This window comes from Chrysemys picta, chromosome 7 (assembly GCF_011386835.1).
Source record: "Chrysemys picta bellii isolate R12L10 chromosome 7, ASM1138683v2, whole genome shotgun sequence".
Lineage (NCBI taxonomy): Eukaryota > Metazoa > Chordata > Testudines > Emydidae > Chrysemys > Chrysemys picta.
The window spans coordinates 78,328,142-78,354,111 of record NC_088797.1 but is presented as its reverse complement, the minus strand read 5'-3'; the positions used below and the strand labels follow the sequence as shown (position 1 = coordinate 78,354,111).

At 37.6% G+C, this 25,970-nt stretch overlaps 1 protein-coding gene across 17 annotated transcripts in view; it reads left to right on the top strand.

Moving 5' to 3' along the window:
* The window catches only part of CCSER2 (coiled-coil serine rich protein 2), a 141,010-nt gene that overhangs the window by 79,095 nt on the left and 35,945 nt on the right, over nucleotides 1–25,970 (top strand). For 12 of the 17 annotated variants that reach the window (XR_256843.4, XM_005307456.5, XM_005307459.4 and 9 more), the window contains 4 exons: nucleotides 685–844; nucleotides 1,560–1,755; nucleotides 21,496–21,579; nucleotides 24,124–24,210. Coding sequence is in view for 14 of the 17 variants with exons in the window: in XM_005307456.5 (XP_005307513.2) it covers nucleotides 685–844; nucleotides 1,560–1,755; nucleotides 21,496–21,579; nucleotides 24,124–24,210 (527 nt within the window). In the remaining 3 variants the exon portion in view is untranslated. Of the gene's footprint in view, nucleotides 1–684; nucleotides 845–1,559; nucleotides 1,756–21,495; nucleotides 21,580–24,123; nucleotides 24,211–25,970 lie in introns of those variants that run through there. The other 5 variants (XM_065551849.1, XM_042854726.2, XR_010589228.1 and 2 more) reach the window with 4 other exon arrangements.

Sequence of the window (25,970 nt, the reverse complement as noted above, 5' to 3'; positions counted from 1 at the left end):
GTAGTTGAGTTTTGGCTTTGTTTCTAGTGGTTTAAAGCTGTTGCCAAATTCAGTCTTCTCAAACTGTTTGTGGACAAAAGCTGTTTAAATCTGAAGACATTTAATGTTTTTAAAAGATTTTTAAAATTCTTAGGGATTCTTTCTGAAGCTAAAAAAAAATTAGGCTACAGCCAGTTTGGGATATTTTTTAAAATGAAAAATTGTTGTTCATTGCAGAACATTGTATTGGCCTCTCTTTAAAATATTGTCGTCCTATATTTTGAGTATTGTTCCTCAGTCTTAAAAGGCTAATGATACTGATAGTAAAAAGAGAGAAAACATTTTCTAATATCAAATTGGTCTTCTAAAAATGTTTTAAATGTTAAATTTTACATTTTGTAGATTCTGCTGCAGGTTCTGATCACTTTTTATTTTTATTTAAACAATATAACTCCTGAAGTTATTGCAAAAAGGATTGTGGAGATGAAAAGTGAGGCCATTACAGGTGGTCTCTTATGACAATTCTGATCCTTGTGTGTTCAGCTTAGTTCGCTTTTATGATCAGATTGAAGAAGAATTCTTGTTTCAGATTGTACTTGTACATCTATTAGTAGTATCATCTGATTAACATTTACTTGTATTTTTGTGTGTAGTGAATTCCTTTAGACTATGTTATGTACATAACTTTTTTAAACATCTGTGTAGTGGAGTGTGAAAATATGAATCGTTATGATAGACAAGACAGAAATACGCGACAGCAGCAGGATGGATTCTGGAAGAGGACACCGCAGCGTTGGAGTGCACAAGACCACTATCACTTGGGCCATGCAGGCCACTTTCCACATGGTAAAAATGACCTGAGCAGGTAAGGACTGTGTTGCACCTCTTCTCAGGGAGTTGTTAGAAATTAATGTATTCTGATGTGTGGTTTCTTCTGATGAAGGAGCGGTTATAGCATTTTCAGAGAAGTGGTATGCCCATGATTAGATTTTTTGAGAGAAGATGACACTTATACTGGTACTGGTCTAACATTCCCTTCTTTAAACTCAGATCTTTGCCAGTGGCTTATAATTTAGATGCAAATATTTTTCCGTAGGCTGGAACTAGTTTCAGTGTGTTAAACAATATTATAAATGCACAGTCAATTTCAGCATACATGCTCAAGGGAAAATGCTTTCCTGATTTCATTGTTCCAGTAGCTGTCATGTGACATGGAAAAGTGTTTCTATTTTATTAACGAGTAAATAGTGTGGCATTTTTTGCAAGCCAGCTTGTATAGATGTTGCTTGTATAATGGTGCAGGTGTGAACTGAATTAGTTTGTGGGACGCTTCTTGGATATGTGTAATAACGTGCAGAATTTTATATCAGGATAACACTGGCTTTGTTTTGTGAACGTTTTTCTTCACTCTGCAATCTAAATAAGTGTAGCTATGCACTTTAGTACTCTGCAATTTTAAAAATTGCTTACAGCATTAATAATACACACAATACTAAAATGCTCTCTCATTAAAAAACAGCTCACAGATTTTAGCTCTAGATTAAGACTGCTCTTGATTTTATCTAAAATATTTATTTCAGGGGCTCCAGCCACTTAGAGCCTCCTATTGGTCACTTTGAAGGCTATGGAGCACCAAACATCTACCAGACTCCTAGACAGTTGGTGGGCTTACGGGAGAACACAGTGATGCTTGACGAAATGACTCTTCGGCATATGGTTCAAGACTGCACAGCTGTAAAAACTCAGTTACTAAAACTGAAAAGATTACTGCACCAGGTTAGTGTATTATAAAGAGAAGAAAAGTGAGAGAGAAGGGGTGTCTGTTTTAATATGCCACAGTTTCTCTTTTATTATATAATGAATGATAGCAGTATTTAAGATTTTGTTCTCATTAATTTATACTTAAAAAGTAACTTATACCTTCCTAGTACTGTAAAAGTGTCCCAGTTAGGAGCCTTGTCTATTCATTTCCACAAAAATAGATACAGCTATCCTGTTGTTGTTTTTTTTTAATTGAGGGAAAATTGGTAAATAAGTGATCTTCTAATTTTTGTGAATTCAAACAAAGCATGGGATTAAGTGCAGGTAAGACAGATCTCCTTACTTAATGGCGAAGTCCAAGATGGCAGCAAAGAGTAAAATCTTCCTCTTCAATTTCTTTGTCAAATGCACATCAAAGAATTCAGCTTTTTCCCCAGGGTAAAATTCTTAAGAACTCACTTGCCTGCTTGCTTTTCACGTTATCCATATGTCAGCACAATGTGCTTATCGACCGCTGGCTAATTATCAGTTCACATGCAGTGCTAAAATTTGGTCTGCTCTTTAGTACATGAAAAAAGATGAGTTGTTTAAAACTTCTTAAGAGGCTTCTTTCATGTGTCTACAAAGCTTGACAAATAAATGACAGAGTTAATAAGCTAGAAGATGATTCTGCAAAAGCACGAATCTTCAGTTTCAAAGATGCTCTCTTAAAAATCAGACAGGAAAGCTACAATTGCTAAGCATTGTGAAACTCCAAAGAACTTGGGTACTTTAACTTTTAAAATTCTTTAAGTCCAAATGTGCAAAAATTAGTAGAAAAGGAATTGATTTATATTTACATGTCACTTATTCAGGAGAGAACTTCAATTAGCCTAATTCATTCCCTTGTGAAAGGCAAATGGAAAGTTTGGATGTCATCAGGAGATTGCCATTTTAATAAAAAATAGTTTAAAGTGTACAGTTTTTATGGGGAATTCAGCAATAGTTATCCAGTACCACATTACAGGCTCCCTCCTGCAAGGAGCCAAGCACCTCAACTCCTAGCTTTAGTAAATTTGAAATGCAGAATAACTATTGGATTGCTTGTTGATTGCAACTAGGCATGGGACAGGCCCACACCGAAAATGCAAATACCCATTACTAATTTATATCTCTTGTCAGATGGTAACCATAATAAAGGAAGCAGAAGTTTGTGTGTGTGCCTGTTATGCATACATACTGATTTGTACTTAAACCCTCTTCATTAACAGTGGTGACTTAGAACATAAGAATGGCCGTACTGGGTCAGACCAAAGGTCCATCTAGTCCAGTATCCTGTCTACCGACAGTGGCCAATGCCAGGTGCCCCAGAGGGACAATGATCAAGTGATCTCTCTTCTGCCATCCATCTCCACCCTCTGACAAACAGAAGCTAGGGACACCCTTCCTTACCCATCCTGGCTAATATCCATTAATGGATTTAACTGGATAAATTCATGGAGGTTCTCTTTTAAATGCTGTTATAGTCCTAGCCTTCACAACCTCCTCAGGCAAGGAGTTCCACAAGTTGCACTGTGTGAAGAAGAACTTCCTTTTATTTGTTTTAAACCTGTTGCCCATTAATATCATTTGATGGCCCCTAGTTCTTGTATTATGGGAACAAGTAAATAATTTTTCCTTATTTACCTTCTGTACATCACTCATGATTTTATATACCTCTATCATATCCCCCCTTAGTCTCCTCTTTTCCAAGCTGAAAAGTCCTAGCCTCTTTAATCTCTCCTCATATGGGACCCGTTCCAAACCCCTAATCATTTTAATTGCCCTTCTCTGAACCTTTTCTAATATCAGTATATCTTTTTTGAGATGAGGAGACCACATCTGTACTCAGTATTCAAGATGTGGGCATACCATGGATTTATACAAGGGTAATAAGATACTCAGTCTTATTTTCTATCCCCTTTTTAATGATTCCTAACCTCTTGTTTGCTTTTTTGACCGCCGCTGCACACTGCATGGATGTCTTCAGAGAACTATCCACGATGACTCAAGATCTTTTTTCCTGATTCGTTGTAGCTAAATTAACCCCCATCATAGTGTATGTATAGTTGGAGTTATTTCTTCCATGGTGCATTACTTTACATTTATCCACATCCACGCTGCCCAATCACTTAGTTTTGTGAGATCTTTTTGAAGTTCTTCACAGTCTGCTTTGGCAATATCACTTTTAATTCTGGACAGACTTAAGAGCATAGAAGTGAGACAGTGAGGTCAGACAGGAACAGAGTACAGACTTCAGTAGGAGAGATGTTGTAAATTTCACCAAGATTGCAAGCCTAGGAGACAGAAATAAATTGGAGGCAAAAAAGAGGGAATAGGTAGAAAAATGAATATTCTGATTTGGAGAGGTCAGGTCAGGTATCAGAAGCAGCTGAATATCCAAGACAATGTCTGAGAGGCATCTAGAGATGAGACTAGGCAGAGAGAGACTTGAACATTCACCAACACAGAGATGGTAGTTGAAACAGTAGGAGAAGATTATGTGTGAGTAAAGGGTAGCGTGTGTGGAAGCTTAATGGACACCAACAAATGCAGGGAAGATAAGTGAATTTGGTGAAAATAATGGCTCTAATGAAACAATGGTCCACGGAATGGGAGGACCAATAAAACAGCGGGTCATGGAAGCTGGGAAAAGAGGGTGATCCATATCTAAAGCAGTAGGGAGATATAGAAGATGAGGATAGAGAAGCGTCCCTTAGATGTAACTTGGAGTCCTTGACTGATTTAACTGAGGTCAGTGTTTTTGGAGGATGGAATCCAATTTGGGGGTGGATCAAGAAGAGAATTGGAAGAGGAAGAAAAGGCAATGAGAATGAATAGCATGCTGCAGGATTTTGGAGCTAAAGAGGAGAAGGGAAATAGGACAGTAATTAGAAAGGAAAGTTGTATTCAAGTGGAAACAAAACATGATGGAAAGCAGTGGAAAATTGGCCAGAAGCAGTGCGATGAAGGATAAAGGAAAGGGAAGGAATTAGGTGAAATCAAGGAAACCAGGAAATGAGGGGTTCATAGATTTCAAGGCCGGAAGGGACCACTGTGATCATCTAGTCTGACCTGCTGGATAGCAGGCCATAGAACTTCAAAATAATTCCTAGAGCATATATTTTAGAAGAACATCCCAGTCTTGATTTTAAAAATTATCAGTGATGAAGAATCTCCTATGACCCTTGGTAAATTGTTCCAATGGTTAATTACTGTCACCATTAAAAATTTACATCTTACTTCCAGTCTGATTTGTCTAGCTTCAACTTCCACCTATTTGATCGTGTTATACCTTTCTCTGTTAGGTCAAAGAGCTCATTATTAAATATTTGTTCCCTGTGTAGATACTTATGGACTTATAGATACTTGTAGTCAGCCCTCAGCCTTCTTTGTTAAGCTAAATAGATTGAACTCTTTGAATCTATCACCATAAGGCATGTTTTCTAATCCTTTAATCATTCTTGTGGCTCTTCTCTGAACCGTCCATAATTTATCAACATCCTTCTTGAATTGTGGGCACTAGAACTGAGCACAGTATTCTAAGAGTGATCACACCAGTGCCAAACATAGAGGTAAAACAACCTCTCTACTCCTACTTGAGATTGCACTGTTTATGCATCTCAGGATCACATTAGCTCTTTTGGCCACAGCATCACACTCATGTTCAACTAATTATCCACCATGACCCCCAAATCTTTTTCAGAGTCACTGCTTCCCAAGATAGAGGCCCCTATCCTGCAAGTATGGCTTACATTCTTTGTTCCTAGATATATACATTTACATTTAACTGTATTAAAACATTTATGTGAGCTCAATTTACCCGTTGGTGTAAAAGGGACAGATTGAATGGTATGAGCAAATAGTAAGGTTAGGAGTCTGTCAAATAATAGGTTGGAAAAAAGGGAATTAAGGCTTTTTATCTGATCAATAACAATATGACTTTCTGCTGAGTTACTACAGAACATATGGTATGCAAATTCACAACTAGTTAGTCGCATGTAATACTTTAGCACCAACGCCATTTTTAAATTGGGGATAGAAATCCAGATGATAAATTCTTGCCAAGGTGAAGATTTAAACATAGTGCAGGTTAAACTCCTTGTACCTTGAAGTAGTATTGCATCAGCTCTAAAAATGAATTGTGTGTGCGCGTCCCCGAATTGGATGTTAAAAGTTGCAGCAGAAGGTGTTGGTAAGATTATTTCATTTAAAGACAGTTGATTATTTACAAAGAAGTATTTGAACTACTATATCACACATTCACAATATTCCAATTAGATTTTAAAATGCATTGTAAAGGAAGCTGTTGAAGACTCACATTGGTAGTTGACTTCGTCAGAAAATTTTAGTTTTTGCTGTCCTATCTAACCTAGTTTCGGACCCAAGAGTAAACAGAAGTTTTATCTATAACATTAGCAACAACTTTTTTCTATTACTTCCCTCCTCACCCTGAACTAACCCTTTAACCCTGATGTACCATTGAACTGGTGTGTTAGAACAGCTATGTAAACAAAGGATTGCGACATGTGTCCTACTAGAACCCATTGATTTACACCAACGTTGCCCACCACCTCCAACAGCTCCCTTGACTGGCTGCTGTGCCTCCCATGCCCACATTTCTCTTCCTACTCCAGCTCCCATTAATTATTCGGCCAAGTTTTAGGAACAGATCTTGTGAAGAGATTAGCAGAGCTGGGAGATCTGCCAGAAACTTTTCTGAAATGTGGGAAAATATCATTTTATTAGCCTAAATACTGTCACTTTTCTTAATTTACTTTTCCATTTAGTTTTAATATTTGAAAGTTTGTCTTAATTTTAGACATAGGTAAAGCTCACAGTAAACTGTCAGATATGGCTGTGTCTACAGATCTAAGAAGTGTCAGAGTCCTCTCAAAATGTTTTCTTGGGCAAAATTTGCAAAAGTGCCCATTGGCTTTCACTGTCACTTAGGGTCCTAAGTCACTTAGGGGTGTGGAAAATGTTGCCCCTTTTAAGTGTCCTCATTATACCTTGTGAGTGGTATGGCAATCGTTCAGGGATATATACTTTTGAATTAAATCTCTCTAGGCAGGGCCGGCTCTGGCTTTTTTGCCGCCCTAAGCAAAAAAGCCACCCGCCGCGCCTCCCCCTCCCCCAGCGTGGCAGGGGAGGGCGCCGAGCCTGGCTGTGGGCCTGCAGTCCCCGACCGGCCAGAGCGCCGGGGGGAGGGCGGAGAGCCCCCGGTGGCCAGAGCGCCGGGAGGAGGGTGGAGAGCCTGGCCAGGGCTCTCCGCTCTCCCCGGCGGCCAGAGCGCTGGGGGTAGTGCAGAGAGCCCCGGCGGCCAGAGCGCCGGGAGGAGGGCGGCGAGCCCGGTCATTGCCCTGCTCTCGGGCCGGAGTGCCCCGCCGCGCCACCCCAAGCACATGCTTGGTGGGCTGGTGCCTGGAGCCGGCCCTGTCTCTAGGCTCTTCAAAGCCATATAAAAGAATACAAAGCTTTCTGTTCTCTATGGACTAAGCTGTGTGAATTGTGAACAAGGCTGTAGCTTTCATTTTTGCTATGACTCAGTTTATAGGAGATGATTTGCTTAGTTGCCCCTCCCTGGCTAGGCTTGCATATTGCATAGCAGTTCAACAACAGTATATTTGACTTTAGACTTGGGTAACACCCCCTCTTTTGAAAGTTATTTCCCGTCATTCATGGGAAGTCTACTTTTATTGTAAGAGTAATAACCTCCAACGTGGCTTTTGCGTGACTACAGCTGATCACATTTAATTATCACTCTAAACCTGGGCTTGTAGGACAGGCTCCACTAATTGTTTCACATACACTGTTGTACCAAAGGCTAATCATTTGGTTATTGCAAATATAAAATTAAAATACATACACTTGTAAATTTGTGAAAGAGTTAAGAAAATGTGATATGCTGTCTAAAATGTTGCATTCATTGACTCTTAAGCTTTTAAAATAGTTTTAATGATGCCTGGATTTTCAAGAGATTGCTAATGGGTTACAGAAACTTTTATCTCTAAAAGCATTGCTTCAGATTTGGCACTGGTAAGTAGGAATCAATAGTCTAAGGCTATGTCTGCACTAACACTTTTGTGGGTAAAACTTTTGTTGGTCGGGGTATGGAAAAAAACAACCCCTGACCAACATAAGTTGCACTGACAGAAGCACCGGTGTGGACAGCACTTTCCTGCCGACATAGCTAAGCACCGGTGTGGACAGCACTTTCCTACCGACATAGCTACAGCTGCTCATTGCAGTGGTTTAATTATGCTGATGGGAGAGCTCTCTCCTGTTGGCAGAGTGGCTACACAGGATACACTGTAAAGTCTGTAATGTAGACATAGCCTAATTGTTCTTTGGCAGTTGTGAAGTGAATTTATGGCCTCAATTCAGTTCCTAGTTGGCACATAATCTTGTTGCAAAAATCCTGGTGCACACTTCATTGAAACACCCCAACAAAAAAGTGAAGCCATAGCGTCTGCAAAACCCTTCTGGATTAATTTATTATCCTTTGGGTGTCAAAAGTTTGAAAAACTGTGTAATATATTAAGAAAGATTTATGTGGAAATGTTGGCTAAAATGGGATTTGCTAGTTGTGATTTTAGGGAATACAAGGATTTTAGGTAGAGTGGGGGCTGTTGTCCCAGGCTTTGGCGGTAGCGAAAAGTTTTTATTTTGGGTTGTTGGTGTTGAGTGTCTTCCTATCTGTTCCTGACAACTTGACCTTCAGCACCTATTGCTGAAATAAACAGAACTGCCACTTGCTTTCTGCTCACCTTTAGATACTAGTAACACGAACAAGTGTTAAACTTTCTTTGAGAGTATATTGCACTTGAAACTTTTCTTACCATCATTCTATGATTTTACTTAAACCTAATTAAGGAAGCATTGTTAGGTAGGTAAACTGAGTTCTCTATTAGATTAGCTGGCCCCCTGCAGAATTCTGAAAAAAACAACCAAAACCAAAAACCATTCAATTCCTATGTATTAGCCCCTCTCCCCCCACTCCTTTTTTTTTCTTGAGACTGGTTCTCTGAGAAAATCATCAGAAAACAAGCAAGAGAAAATATGTGGGACTCATACTAAAAAGAGGCTAGGACTTTTCAGCTTGGAAAAGAGGAGACTAAGGGGGGAAAATGCTTGTTTTCATTATCTTCTCTTGTATTTGTGGAGCATGTGAAGTAGAGAATAATGGGCATAATACTCAGTATACTCACAGGAGGTATTCTATTTAAAACTAGACTGAAAATACTAAACTTTAGGAAGTGAGATTTGAAAAAAATCAAGAAGCCAGTTAAAAAGACCTTAAAGTCAGAAGTGACTAAACTTAAAATGTTTAGTCTCAGCTACTTAACTTCTGTCTGAATTATGGGAATCTTAAGATACACCCTTAAACTAAAATAGTACTAGGGGAGAGAGGGAGAACACTGTGGTTAAATGGTAAGATTCAAAACATAATTGGAGCCAAACAGAAAATGGAAATCCAGCTGAAGTTCAACCAATAGGAAGGACCATAAACTATGGCAGGTGAAATGGAAGATGGAAACTAACATGGCTAAGACAGACTATGAAAAGCAAGTTTCAGAGTAGCAGCCGTGTTAGTCTGTATCCGCAAAAAGAAGAACAGGAGTACTTGTGGCACCTTAGAGACTAACAAATTTATTAGAGCATAAGCTTTCGTGGACTACGAAAAGTGGGCTGTAGTCCACGAAAGCTTATGCTCTAATAAATTTGTTAGTCTCTAAGGTGCCACAAGTACTCCTGTTCTTCTTTTTATGAAAAGCAAATAGCCAAAGGGGGGAGGGAAAAAGTAAAATTAAGTATGTCAGAAATAGGAAGTCTTTTGAGAGAATCAGTGGGTTTGCTGGACTACTGGAGAGGAAAGGGAGCAATTAAGGAAGATAGACCACTATAGAGAAACTAAATGACTTTTTCATCAGTCTTCATCACAGGTGGGGAGAGCACTGCCTCCAGACTACTCTTTGCAAGTAATAAAGTTGAGGTATTGTCAGAAAAGGGAGCAAATTGATAAAGCAAAGAGCGATAAGTAAACCTTGTTGCCCACACTGGTTCTGAAGGAACTTCAAAATGAAATGGCTGGACTGTTAATATCAATAGGTAATCTTTTTTTAAAAGCGTTATTCTATTGTACAAGGGCACTGGAGGATGGCAAGTATCTATTTTTAGAAAGGTGCTGAATTGATCTTGGGAATTGCAGTCCAGTGAACCTTATCTCAGTAAAAGTGAAATTGATTAAAACAATTAAAAATAGGATTCTAACATGATAGAATTCAAACTAGATAAACACAGTATGGTAGGAACAAACCAGCACAATTTCTGTAGAAGTAAACTGCCTCTCATCTACTGGAATTGTTTTAAATGTTAACTAAACAGTGGGTAAAACAACTTACTATTTTAATATGTCTGGACTTTCAAAAAGCCTTTGACACAGTTCCTCATAAGAGGCTATTAAGGAAGAAAAGTACTATTCTCTTGACCTGTGGAACTCATTGCTGCAAGTTATTGTTGCGGTCACAATAGAGTATTAAAAATAATTAAACATTTTATATTGATAATGAGAACATACAGGCAGGCTATTAAAATAAATTAGTGATATAATCAGTCATGCTTCAGAGCATAAGGAAATCACTATCCTACGGGGCATAGGAAAAACATGCAGTATGAGCACGTTATTCCATAACTGTCAACTCTGGGTGTGCTTGCACCTTCCTACAAAAGATCTGCTATTGCCTACTGTCAGAAACAGAATACAGGACTAGAGGGACCACAGAAATTGCCATACTAGATCAGACCAATATTCTTATAAGTTGGCTAAATGGGAAAAAAGACAAATTCAGCAATGCAGTTTGACCTGCTAAGTTTTGTTCACTTAAATTTAACTGAGTTACTAAGTTCATAGAGAACTTTGCACAAGTTTTGACACAAAGACAATGTAACACACTAAATATGGACTTTTCAGTTCTTTTAATAACTGCAAATCACTGGGACAGGGATTTTTAAATCTATTATAACTTCTGAAATGAAAGTATGGTGTGAAAAACCTACTCATGCTCCCAAAAGAAGAAAAAGGTATGTCCTATTGTCACAGGAACATCTACTTTTGCTGGAGCGCCTCCTCCTGGCTGTGTTTTGGGATTAGCTCTTTTAGTCTGACACCTTCTTTTTGCGAAAAGAACAGGAGTACTTGTGGCACCTTAGAGACTAACAAATTTATTAGAGCATAAGCTTTCTTCGGATGCATATAGAGTGGAACATATATTGAGGATATATATATATATATATATATATACACACACACACACATACAGAGAGCATGAACAGGTGGGAGTTGTCTTACCAATGCTGAGAGGCCAATTAAGTAAGGGGGGGGGGGAACTTTTGAAGTGATAATCAAGCTAGCCCAGTACAGACAGTTTGATAAGAGTGTGAGAATACTTACAAGGGGAGATAGATTCAATGTTTGTAATGGCTCAGCCATTCCCAGTCCTTATTCAATCCTGAGTTGATTGTATCTAGTTTGCATATCAATTCCAGCTCAGCAGTCTCTTGTTGGACTCTGTTTTTGAAGTTTTTCTGTTGTAAGATAGCCACCGTTTTTTGCGGTTTCTTGGCCCCTTGTACTCTCAGTCTGCAGCCCTTGCTTGCTTTTCAGGAGCTTCAATGCTTCACCTTTGTGGCTCAGCCCTCTGGCCAAGTCACAAGAGTCTTTCCCTTCCAGGATACTATCCATTTCTTCCTCACAGTCCCAGGCAGTCCTTAAATCAGCAGCCTTGGCTGGGCCACTTCCTCAGTGGCGAGAACACATGGTCTCAAACAGCCTCTAAATTAATTGCCCAAATTGTGCCACTCGCTCAATGGCTGGTAGGGGAACCCAGGCCTGCCCTCTACTCTGAGTTACAGTCCAGGGCCCCATCTCCAGAAGCAAGGGTCCAGGCAACCACAAACCTTCCTGCTGCTCCCCTCAACTACTTCCTACTTGCCTATCCCAGGCTCGTATTCTCCACCCTTCTACCTAAACCCCTTTCCTCTGGATCTGCTAGACAAACTCCTCCGTTTGGGTCCAAATCCCCCACTGTCCCTTGTCCGAGGGAAAGTGACTACAGCCCTTTTCCCTGCAGCCCCCTTTCTACTACCAGCTCCCTGGCCTTATAGAAGCCCTACCTGTTCCTGCAAAGGGGAGCTCCCCCGGATTAGGGCTTTCCTCTCAGCCTAAATGTCCTGTTTGCAGCCTAATAGGTTAATTGGCCCATCTGGCCTACATTAACCCCTTCAGGGAAGTGTGGGAAGCATACACCATCACATCTATGTATATACATTAGATCATAACAGACTAGTAGCAGCAGCTAATTTCATCTTAAATATAGTATTGTATTAATTTAATGCCTTGGTTTCTTCTCTAACAACCAATTGTGGTCTAGCCAAATAAACTTGTTTTAAAACAAGTTTAAGTATTTTAATTATATAAATAAAATTCCATAAAGAAACATTGGTGTACTCTGCTAGGGATACACCTCTGGATTCAAAACTTCCAATTTTTAAAATATTAATTTCAACAAGAAGTTTTTAAAGTCACTTTTCTGGGATACCAGTACTAATTACCCCACAGCATTTCACCCAGTGTGAGTTAGTCTGTGATCTCACAGATGCTGATTGAACAATGTGGGATAACAACACTGCACTGTGTAAAATGAAATTCTGGCTTGTCAAAAGAGTCATGTCTTTTTCAGCTTCACTGGAAAACATATGAAGAATTCAATATAGGCCATATGGATAAAGGATGGAATTGGTAAGGGGAACTTGAGCCCATCACCGTGACAGGTCAAAGAGAGACCCACATACGGAGATGTACCTAGGGCTGAATTAAGACAATAAAGGGGCCTATCTCTAGTCATCCCATTATCCGTATCGTGAACCCACAAAATGTGCTTTCCTTAGATACGACTTCTGTATTTTCACTTACATGGAAGTCCTTGCTGCTCTTCATTTTTTCCAATGACTTTTTTGAATTTTGCTTGTAATACTGTTTATAACACTTCTTATTAAATCTCTTGTCTTATGAAAATATTTATGTTTAGTTTTTTCACAATTTAGGCATTCACAAGTAAGTGGTATGGCAGTTTTAAAGCAGGATGATAGATCAGAGCAGAAGAAAAGTTGGGTGGTTTTTTTGGTTTGAAATGACAGCATAGTCATGATTTGTGTGCCTTTGAAAAATTTCTTCAGAGAAAAAGGAATTTTTTAGATAAATTATTCAACTGAGAAGTTGGGAAGTCTGCAAAGTAGGAGCATGCTGTTGATTTACAAGTCAGTGATAGAAGCACAAAGGTTTAGTGTTTGTGTCAATCTGCATTTCTAGTCTAGAATGTTTTGCTGTAGTTAGTGTGAGATTCAAATATCTAGGAAGATCAAAATTAACGGAACTCTGTTTCTCTCTGGAGGTTTTTTTGAACTGTATGTTGATTTCTCTTCACCGCATGATGAGAGCCTTGAACATTCTAAGCAATAGCAGTATGAAACTGAAACTGGTCTCTATAGCTTTTGCATTGAAAAATAGAATGGGGATTGGTGAGGATCCATAGGGGAGACCAGGCATGTCCTGTGGAGCTACCATATCCTTCACAAGAGGAGTAGGAGGAAAGGCTCTTGTTCCAATGCAGAAATGCTGCACTTTTTTTTTTTCTTTTTCGGTTCATGAGATGCCCAAAGCTCCTTTGTGATGCTGCTCAATTCTGGCAAAGATAATTATTTCTGTTCTGAGTTTGGGTTTTTTTAACTGACATGTTTATTTTCTAAAGGTTAATTTTATTTCAGGATTGGGGTGAATGTAGTTAAGGATTTCTGTATTTAAAATGGTTGTTTTTGTCTCTCTTGCAGACTGCGGCAAGAGACTTTTCTTTCTCCACTCCTGGGGGAGGGGGGAAGCTAGCTTCAGCGTTTTTGAATGGGCCTTTGTTTTCTTCTGTTCCGACATATTTGATGCCTATCCATCATCTACACCAGAGTTTCTCAAACTGGGGTCCGCAGATGGTACTCCAGGGGGTCCGCAGGCCCCACTGATCAACTCCTCCCCTTCCCTCCCAGCACCTCCTGCATGCCGGGGAACAGCTGTTCAGTGGTATGCAGGAGGTGGGGCTGGGGGGAAGTGGTGCACTCAGGGCAGGGGGTAGAAAAAGGCAGGGAAGGGGAGGGGCGGGATGGGGCGGGAAGAGGTGGGTGGGGGCAGGGCCTTAGGGGAAGGAATGGAGAGGGGGCAGGGCCTGGGGCTGAGTTGGGGGCTTGAAGGTCTGCGAAAAATTGTAAGTCAAAATGGGGGTCCTCGGGTTGCTAGAGTTTGAGAACTACTGATATACACCATTACACGTGGGACTGGGCTAGGCTTAAGAATTTTCAGGTGGATATGTTGGGGCAATTCCAAATTTAAGACGATCAAAAATGTGAAAATGTTAAGAAATCTTCAGGTAAACACAGCTGTAGAAATGCAAACATTTAGTGTTTTACTAGGGATAAATGTTCAAATAGATGAGAGGACTGGGAGCTATAAGCCCCCAGCCACTGGAGGATTTTGTAGTACTTTGTATATGATAACTAATTGGCAGAACGGCAGAACAACAGTAATTAATTGGGAAAACATGTAGCAAATTATTAATCATAACACCCCTTCAAGGTAAGTAATTATCCCCATTTTATGGATGGAGGTAACTAAGAAAGGTTTGGATTGGATTAAAAGTGATTGGATTAAAGCTACAGAGACAGGATTAGAATGGCTAAATTCCTTGTGCTATGTGTATGAAAGTAAAATGGTCTTGTGGATTACTTGTTATCAAGCTGCCCTCCTTTTTAGCCAGGCACTGTGCTGATTGGTCAGTTCTAGAGCCAGTATGGCTGCAGGTGGCTTGCTGGAAAGGAGCTTGCAGCAAGCTCATAGCCTTCAGCAGCAAACCTGAGCAACATTCCTCACAGCTGTGAATTTGTCTGGGTTGCTCTCAAATTAAGGGAACGGTAGTTAGTCTAGTGGTAATGAAAAATGAGGCAAACCATCAACTCCAATAGTTGACTTATTTTCAAGCCTGTCTTCACAAGGAAAACTGAGATTAACTCTAATATTTTTGGCCCACCACAGACTTCACAGAACCTCAGAGGCTGGCTCTCTAGATAAACCTACTGTATGTTGTTTTAGTTAAACTAATAAATTGGGTAAGGAGAGGTATTCTTGATGTTAGTTTTTAAAACTATAGGATATTTCAGAATTCGTTAGAAAATAGCACCATGGAAATCAGTTATTGAAACTTGTATACTACATTCACTTTTCATGTTAGTGAGTCCAATATTTTTTGTTAATTCTCTCCCATGTTAAATTGCTACTTTGGGTAGTAGCAGAGCATATCAACTTCATTGCTGATTGCACACAACATAACTTCTGTTTTCTGCTATTTGAAGGCAATATTTTATAATTGGACTGTGTTAGAAATTACAGTTTATACTGGACCGTCCATATACTGTATACTGAAAAGACTTAAAATAAGCAAACAAATAATTTTAGAAAATTAGCTGTGGTATAAACTGCAAAAGGGAAAATGGGTTTGAGCTCTATTTTTAGCACTTTATGCTGTATAAAGGAGATCTGAAATTTCTTTTAAAAGAATCTATCAGAAATAACAGTAATATGAAATCTTGCTTTTATTCAGAAATATTGCTTTTTTTATTGTTGCATGTCAGCAACAGACTTAAACCCCCCTAGTTTGAGCTATGAAGCCTACTCCTAACAAATGTAAGTGTGTGGTACTTTGGACTAGTTAGATCCACAAAATGCTATTGTGGCTATTCCACTTCTCTCTTAACTGTTGGATGAGAGAGTTCAGATGTACTGTTAGTGGTAGGTTTTGTTTGTATGGAAACTTAGAGGGTGGTTATGAGAAAATATGCAACCCAGGAGTGGCGCAGAGATTTTTACCTTCATTCACTGGTTAATGTGCATGAAAGATCACAGTACAGACAGCATTAATAACAAAGGAGCCAAAAGACCAGAACAATTGTTTTAAAATATTTTATTCTCAAATACATTATGAAACATTTTTCATGAAAGCGTTCTATATAAACAGTATAAGTATCTTTATTCAGTTCTGCTTGACCTTTGGTGTTGTGAGAAACATATAGATGTGGGTTTTGTTGGTGTGTTTTTACTGTTAGCTTTTAAGGTGTTAATGGATGAGGTCGTTATTTGGGTTAGGGATTCTCATTAGTGGTGACTCATCCAAACAAAATGCAGTTTACCTTAATTAATTTTCACAGTGTGATCTTGGACAGAACTCATACTAGTCAGAGGTAATATTTTTTTTTTTTTTAGCCTGACATCTGTCTTTTGGAGATTTTACTCTTCCCCCACCCCCCTTTTAGAAAGGAATGGAATAACAGTGTAAATGTTTTTAAAGTACTTTTTCTCTTACTAAATGTGGTGTTTCTCAGTGTAGACGCATATGAAAAAAGGTAAAACATTATATCAAGTACCAAACTAAATGAAACAGCAGAAGGCACACTGTGGCATGTCAAGTAAATTGAACTATAATAATTTCAATAAAAAATGGGGAAAGCTTGTGTGTCTCACCAACAGAAGTTGATCCAATCGAAGATATTACCTCGCCTTCCTTCTCTCTCTAAAAAATTATAGTCCGAAAAAGAAATGGGAGGCCAAATCTTACTTATTGTGTCTTAGTGCCTGTTCAGGGATGTGACCCACACAATTTTAGTCAAATGGGGTTTTTATGGTATCTTAGGGGAAATCAGAAAGAGAGGCAAGGAAAGTACTCTGTTAACCACCAATATTTTATATTAAATACTTCTTCCCACCCTAAAGTATATTTGTGACAATTACCGATGCAGGCTTGAAAATTTAAAATAAGCACTTCAGTATTTGTTATATATATTTCAAATATACTTTAAAAGTAGATTAAATCATTTAGAGTGACACAAGTTGCATTAGAGAAAAAATTAATTTCTGAAACAAAGGGCTGTTAAGTATTATATCTAGGTGTATAGCATTTAAAATTAAACACATAACATTCATTAAGGCCATTCTAAGACAATAAAGTCAGCTGATCTGTAATGTGACCCTTAACAAAAATGCAGATTTCTTTGGAATTAAATTAACTTTGTGTGGGTTCTGCTTCATATTCCACTTTAAAACTGAAATAAAAATGTCATGAATAAATTCAAGTGCCACTCTAAGTAATAGCCATTGTGATTGCAATGTTGAAGTCAGCTCAATTCTTAATTTAAACTGATGAGAACTGACTGCTTAGACTTAATCCCAGGGCACTGTAAAAGAACTGTGCCTTTTGAGTCTTACTCTGTTGCCACCAAACTTTTATTGTACAAAATAAACACATTGCACTTAAAGTGGTAAAAGTTGTTTATGAAAATATGAATGTTGCTCTTCAAAAATGTAGCAATTAAGAGGAGTGAGTAGGGGTCAGCTTTTTGTCTTTTAGGTGTGTTAGTTTTTCCAGCAGGAAGATGGAGGGGGAGAGCACTTGTATTATGATTTTATTGCTACAAATAAGATGTGTGGATACTTTTCCAAGTGACCTACTTGGGACCACTTCTGATTTCAGCTTTGAGGCTCTGATTCAGCAAGGTACTTTAATGCATACCTAACTTTAAGCACATGACTAGTCCAGGTGACTACAACAGGGCTCCTAAAAGTTAGCCACATGCTTAAGTACCTCGTTGAGTCAGGATGTAAAAGTCCAGTAAAACAAATTGGAAGAGAAAAATTCCAACAAAAATAATGAAATTGAAAATATGTATGGATAACTACTGTCTCGGATTATTGGTAGTCATAGCCAACAGAAAAGGACAATCCTTAAACAGAAGGATGTGGATATAAAGCAGCAATGATCGATCTTTTGTCAAAACAGAGATTGCTTGGTTTAAATATCAATGCAATCAATGTCATTTATAGGCTGTGTAGAAACAGTTCTGCATTATAAGTTCAGTTTTCAGCTTTCTACATGGCTAATTAAATGTGAGACATTCCATTGTGTAGAACAGAAGCTCAATTAGTGTGTTTCCTTGTCTAAACTTGAATAAATGTCAGAAGTAATCATAATAGGACTACTGGAATTTGAGACTTATAAGCTGTTTATCACGCATTTTAAATTTAATTAGAATATAGTTACAAATAGTATTGGATTAATTTTCTATTCTCTCTAACAACACCACTTTCCAGAATCAACTCTCAATTAAGGAAATTAGGTAAAATTGTCTTGTGTTGCTGCTGATCTGGTTTTTACTATGTAAAATTCAAATTAGGCATATTTGGAAAGTATTTGTTTTTATGCTGGCGCTTTCCAGTGTCTTTGAATTTACATCAAATTGTACTGAAGCTGTCCTCATTGCAAAGAAGTGTTTTATTGAGTAGCTACATTAGGCACAAATGTGACTAGCCCATTTATAATTACATTTAGCCTTTTGATATTCCTAGATAACCAATAAAATATTCCAGTTATTTAGAAAATGTCAATTGAATAAAGAATTAATATATGTATGCATGTTGCTGTTTGATATATATTGGTGGTTGACTTACTAAACTTAGGTCCAATGTTACATGACAGCATAAGAGAACAGCTTTATTTAATGCATTATTACATGTTTCTGAAAATAAAGGTTTACGTTGTTATTCAAATTTCCGAAAAGGTGACGCATGACTAAATATTATATCTAGCCAGTCAAAATACAGTATATCTTAATAGCTAGTTGTAGTTATTCTTGCTAATCCTATTTGAAGCTCCCTTATTTACATAGGGAAAATGGTGCTCCTGGTGATAAACTTTTCATGTTGGCAATACAGCTGAAAAGAAAGAGGGAAGAAGGAAAACGCTGAACTCCTTCTAAAATAATTGTATTTGTAGTCATTAATATTGTGCAGAATAGGGTGCTGAGGTTCCAATGGACATATATTGTTAGACCTGTGTACTGTAAGCATTGGAAGTGATTCACCTAATCATGGGAAGAGCCGTGAAAATGAACTTGAATCTTGCTTTGATTCTGAAAATATAAAAATGTATGATAGGGCTTAAAAAACTGATAACTATCCTAACGCATACAAACCTCTTGTTGCTGATGTGACATATCCTACACATGTTAATTCCCTTTGTAATGAAGTCAGTAGTTTTAACTAGAATTCCTCTTTAGTTGTCTGCATCTGCGGGTGGCAAGAATTATTCCAGGCCCCTTTGACAGTCTTCTAAAAAATGTATGCAAATTAATCTAAATTTAAATTGTATGTTGAATTTGCTAAAATAGCCTTCATTTCCCATGCATAAACTAATACCTGTTTCTGTGCGTACCCTTTCTCCTAAGTGCATATAACTATTCGGAAAGGCATAACCATTTAACTTAACATTAAAAGGTATTTGCAGTGTAATGAAATCCACCAGATACTGCTTGCTTCTTACTGAGTACCTTACTCCCTTTAAAATTGTTTTTATACAATAATATTATAATAAAAATCATCCTACAAATATCTTGATCAAAGTGGACCATTATCTGCCCATATGAGCGTATTGCACATGTTACTGGCAAGCTGCGCAGAAGGAACAAGCAGCAGCTGGTGAAGTGAATGGCACTCTGTATGCCCTGTGATGCTTAAGCTAAATTACAGTCTCCACCAAGTGGTCAAAAGCCTTCAGTAAGAAAAGCTGAAATGAAATTTGACCCTGTTGAGAATCAATAGTCAGATGTTAAAAAGAGCAGAAGATTGGGCATTGTAAGGAGCAGGGTTGTATCTTGCGAGTGTAAATTCAGTTTAAACTTTATTGTAGCAAAACCATTTTTTACAAAAAATATGTGGTAATTTCTACACCGTTTTTAAGGATGCTGAGGGTTGTGATGTACGGCTGTTGCTGCCAGTGAATACTGGCAAATGGAGAAGCAAACATGTAAAGGGGAATCTCATTAAAATACTTCACCAGTTCAAACTACATTGTAATTTCTTCCGTATAACTTTTTTGATAATTTTTATAAAAAGCATCTGAAGATCTCTTCATTCAGTGGCAAGTGCGCTGTGTAATTTAATAGTAAAATTCTATGGGAAGAAATTCACATGGATTAGGAGGCAAAACATGCATATCCATGGTAATTATTTTAGTAAGATCCATTCGGTTTTTTAATCAGTCTGTGGCTATAGAGGCACATTTGCACTCATGGAATCTAGTAGTGTGACTAGAACTCTTTGTTTTGATTGAAGGATAACCTGGCAAATTACAGTTTTCCAAATGCTACCTGAGGCACGTGGGGATCACTGAGCAAATATTGAGAAACAAACAGGATCACTCTTCATCCTTCCAAGTGACCGGGATAGCAACCACAAATAATCCCCTTCCCTTTCCGAAGCTAGTGAGTTAGGCAGAAAGAGAACCCTTTTTCTCCATAGCATGGGAGCAGGAGTGAAGCCTTGAAAAACCTTAAAATAATGTGTTGCATTGTAACATTTGTGTTGTGGTGGTGTGTAGTGATTTGAGGCAACATGTGAAACATTGTAACACAAATGTGGTAACACAAATGTGGTAACATGAGAATTTCTCTCCAATGATTTTGTCTGATTTATTCTTTGACATAATTGGCTTTTCAAGACTGAGTATCACTGGTACAGAGCATTTCACATTATCAGATGTTTGTCATGGCTGTTTAAATGCTTCAGGAAGCAGTCATACAATTATCTTTTGTCATCTTTTCAGGATCTTTGCAGTTGTACTGGCTGTGCTTAATTTCAGAATGCAGTGCTAAAAATAAAATGTGCTTTTTCACTCTGCACCATATTGGGCTGATTTAAAAAAAAATAGGGTCTGATAGTTGTGGATTCATTCTCTATTAGTCAATCTATTAAGAAGCAAAAATATTTTTGAATTTAAGAAATAATCCCTAGTTGAGGTAAGAACTATTTTAGTATAATTTAGGTGTGAGTCACATTTTAATATTGGTCAGACATGTTATATTTTTTCCTAATTATTGCAACTCTTAAATGGAGACAGATGCATAGGATTCTGAAAAGTGAAACATTGCAAATGTAGCCTGGTTTTCAACAATGATGTACACTAGTTCAGGCTCTTTGGTCTACCACTCCACTGTGTGATTTGAGGCAACATGTGAAACATTGTAACACTAATTATTTTTCTGGACAGGTATTTGGAACCATTGGGGGACAGGTTTCTTGTTCTGAGTTATAACACATGTATGTGGTTCGCTGTTAATATTAAGGGAGATGTTTTGACAGACCATTCTTCTATAAGGCACAGATTGTAAGTGAAGAGATGGTACCAGCTAAACATTACAATAGTAAATATAAGTACAGTGTCACAGCATTAAAAATACATTTTTTTCCAGAACTACATAATTGCAATTTATTTGGCTTTGTAAGAATCGTGGAAATGCAATGCAAATAGTGGTACAAGAAGAGCAAGGAAAAAAGTCATGAAAATGTGATCTAAAAAAGCATGTTAGGGGTTTCACTGATTTTTATAAAGCTTGTTTTAGATTTGAAATGTTGTTCTTGATTCTTATTCATTGCAGACTTTCGAAGTGGTATGGAAAAAGTTAATCTCAACTCTTTTAATATAATAGCAAAGCTCACAATTTTTATACTTTGGTGTCTGAAACTGACTTTAGGAACTAGCTATTCAACCAACAAACTGAATGGGCCTTCATTCCTTTCCTTTTCTGTGGCAGAATGATGAGAATGTCTGTCTTCAGGACATCCCACTCTCAATACCATCAAGCCCAGAACCACAGGATGTTGAGCCTATATATAAGGTAAATTGACATTGATTGTATTGCAGAATAGCATAACTTTGTTTTTATCAGTATTGCACATAATTGTAAAGTTAGCACTTCCAGATCAAATAAGCCAGTATAAAGCTGAGGTGAGAAACAGTTCTTATATTTACACTGGTCCTATCAGTTTAGTGAAATAATACATGCTTTGACATTGTAATAAATTATCTCTTTTTAGTTTTTTAATAGCTAAGCCACAAATGGACAAATTATAATCTTGCATATGGCAATATATTTTGAAAATAAGGTACACAGTATATTTTTTTACCATTTCTTGTGTAGTATTTTGTTTTGTTGTTCCTACACTTCAAAACAAACAAACCCCAAAAGCAGCTGACCTGTTTTTATACCATCTAAAGTTTGTTCAAGTAAAATGGCCTGTTTGAATCTTTAAAACAGTGTGCAAATTGACACACAAGTTAATTATTGAAAAAAATATGCCTTTTCATATTTGCAGTGGACATGTTACAATAATGGCATGTGAAGTTCTTGGTTTTAATTTTATAGATGTTCTTTATCCTAAATATTTGCTGATCTATATGTCCCATAATTTTCACAGAAAGGAGCCAGTCCTTAGAACCTATGACAATTTACACCACCACAGGATCTTCCCCAAATATGGCCCTCTCTCTACTTCTCCACAAGCATTTTAATGAGTGCTAAATTGTAGTCTCATTGCTAAGCTTTCATTACTTCTGTAAAATAGTGTTCTATTTTATTTTGAAGCATGATCACAGTGTAATTAAAATATTTATTTATGAATTTTGTTATGTTTACAATTCCTTTTTTGTTCACTTATCCACCAATTTGCAAAGTTCTAGAACTTGCAGTGGGGTCTTCCAGTCATAAGTGCAGGTGTTTCCACAGGACGAACTTTGGAAACACAGTAAAATTAAAGATGTGAGTTGATTGCAATAGATATTTAAAAGGAACGCTGACAAAGTTGAGTGGCCCAAAAGAGAACTGGTTTTCCTTTTCCATTTGGGTTGATCTGGTATGTGTTTTGGGTGCTGCTTTATAAAAATATTTTATACTGTTGTCCATCTCTGTAGTATGAGAGTATGTTTCACTTAAAATTGATATAAGACCCATCAGTGTCTACAGGCAGCAGCTGCAAGATACTGATAGTATAGGATTTAAAAAAAAATGGACCAGAAATAAGAAACAAACAAAATTAGAGGACTATTTCTTAGATTTGGCTATCTACTGGAAAGGACCTGCATTTCAGAAAGTAGTCCTGTAGCTGGCTGCACAGATGGACTCTTGCTCCTTTGTGGAGTTCTATTTAAGTCAGTAGGGATCCGCATGGATGCAAGGAGACACCTATACAAGCCACCAGCAAGACTGGGACCTAAAATACTTATGTTTCAGGCACTCTGTGCAATATAATTGTATTTCTGCTGCTTGTACTGTGGTCATCTTTTGAGCTAGTTACGCTGCTTGTACTATCTCAGGTCTTTCAGAAATGTAGTTTTGAAACATGAATAATTCCTAGAAAAAGAAAGTATTGCCTTCTGTTTTCAATACCAAACCAGGTTTAATTGACATTCAGTTCTTGTGATTTTTAAATAATCTTCTTTTAATGGGTAGCTGCGTGTTGTTTGCATTACCATAAGATATCTTTGAGTCTAAGTGTTTCATCCTAACTCAGCAGATAAAAGCAGTCTTTACTAAACTGAAATCATATGCAAATATTAACTGAAAATATGCCCCCACAATGCCTTGTGTAGCTGAACAGCATGATTAATTCACTGATAAATACTTAAAAATACCACAGAAAGGAAAAGATGTTAAGGAAACTCAATAATTTTATATCTGTCAAGGTTAAAAATCCTTGAAAACTTTGCATAAACATTTTTCTCTTTAAGTCTTATGTCTCCTGTTCGATCTAAGTTAAAATTCAGCTCAACAGGACTTTCTGCCCAGTGCAAGAAATAGTTATCCTTGTTTGTTAATTTTTTATAAAATGTGATTTATTTTGTTGTTTTCATTCTGTTATTAGTCTACTTTCATGTGATAATTTTCAAATTGCAATTCACACAAATTATAGCATTGCTACTTATTGTTGGATAAACAGGGTTATAAATATGCAGTAATTCTCAGTGTTGAGTTTTTTCTCAATAGCATATGTAATTTTGAAAGATCCTAAAGTCATTGTGAATAAAAAGGAGCTTAAAATACTTTTATTGGAACTAGCGTGCATTAAAAATTTAACAGGAGACAGTGTGTTTGCTCAACCCTGTGTCTTGGAATAAAGACGTTCAGTTCAGCCAAGTTTCCCCACTGTTTTTAGCTGTATGTTCATCTTATGTACAAATAGCCCATGTCAGCATGTGGACAATGAGATAAAAGCAGAGCCTAACATATTTTAGGAGGAATTCATTGTGATTAATGCATATTTTCCTGCTGGTGCTTCAGCAGCTTTTGATTTACTATATCCTGGGGAGATGTTAAATTAGATAGTTGTCTACCCCCCTGTAGAAAACTTCATGTTGCCTATTTTTCCATTACTTCATATGTCAGACTGAAGATCTGCTAAATGAGATCAGGCAGCTTAAAGAAGATCTGAAGAAAAAAGATGAAACAATCAAACAATTAGAGCACCAGCTTGTAAGTATAACTATGCATTGTGCTAATTAAAACATTTTAATAATAGACATGTATGCATTGCAGAACATACATTTGTATAGTAATTCTCTTGAAGACTTTTAAGTGGGCTAGATTTTTGACTTCAACATTTATACTTTCAGGATCACAAAGATGTTGTTTGTTATTTAAGGCTGTGAGTCTGTCACGGAGGTCACGGAAGTAACAGATTCCGTGACTTTCCATGACTTCTGCAGCGGCTGGTGCTGGCTCAGGGGATGCCCGAGCTGGGCAGCCCCTGGGCCAGCAGCAGACGTTTGAGTAAGTGGGAGGGGGCTCAGGGCTAGGGGCAGAGAGTTGGCGCTTACCTCGCGGCGGGGGCCCCCCTGCTCCTGCTGGCATGGTCCCCCTGCAGCTCCAAGCACCTGTGGCCCTCCGCCCAAGTTTTAGTCAGGGTGGGTATTTTTAGTAAAAGTCATGGACAGGTCATGGGCCCATGAATTTTTGTTTATGGCCTGTGATCTGTCCATGACTTTTACTAAAAATACCAGTGACTAAAACGTAGCCTTATTTATTATTTATGGCTTGGTGCAGGATGGAGGATAAACAGGATGGTAATGGATGATAACCCTGATTAATAACACACAGCTTAAATAAAGAAATTTTAAAAATGATTGGCCAAGTAATTGTTAAATAATTTTTCAACTAATATTGGAATTGAAAAGTGCCTCACTAAACTAAGAGTATTTGTTATATGATGATTGAAGTTACAGAAAGTGAATATAGCTGTAACTGTTCTCTGAGGCTTTTTTAAAGCAATGAACAGGTGTAACAGTAAAATGAAAAATTATGTTCTTTCCCCACATAGATTTACTAAAGTGCATATTAAGACAACCACTAATTTTTAATCTTAGGCCATCAGTGCAGTTAATGGCTCCTAAGTAGGCAGTAAATACAGCCTTGTTCATGATTTTAAAAAAATCCCAGCTCCCTAGTAAAAGTTCAGTACATCTATTTTTTTTTCTTTTACTGCTGTTCTGGGCTAATTCTGGCCTTGCCTGTCACTGCAGCACAGATTGCCAGGTTATAGCAGTTATCTTGTTTTACACAGCTCTGATTGTTGGGCGGTGAGGGGGGGATCCCTATAGGTTTGGATGCTATTTGCTTAACTAATTAGGTAAATAATCAGCTGTTTGATCCCCTGATGAGCCTGGTTGATTTGACGTTTTTGACCAGTGCAGCTATACTTTAATAAGGGGTGGGAAGTCTTTCAAGAAAGGATGGAAGCTTGGCTTGTTGAAAACTTTTTTTTTGAAGAGACTTCTGTGATGTGAGTAAAAAGTGAGTGAACCTCTGTCCACTCTTCAAATCCTCCATGTTCACGCAATCAAAACACTTGCCTTGACTGAGTATAATGAGGAAGATTTTATATTAATCATCGCTTTCAGCTATTGTTTTGTAAGAAAAAATTAATTCTCATTAACAGTGATAGTTCAGATCATGGATGCGTTAAGGTTGACATTGGATGTCAAATTAAAAGTTTATTTAGGGCTTCATAATTTTCCGTACAAATTGCACAGCAGAAACCTTTGTAATCTGGCTTTATTTTTTCTATCATGGGTGGAGATGTGTAAGCATTTGTCTTGTCAACCAGTGGAAGATTTTTAGCATCCCTTCCCCATGTAAAAAAAACTCTAGCTAGGCATTGATCCACCTACCACACCCTTATAAAAAAAAGATTAACAGAATTTAATATGGGGAAACAAAGTTTTTTAGAGATGTTT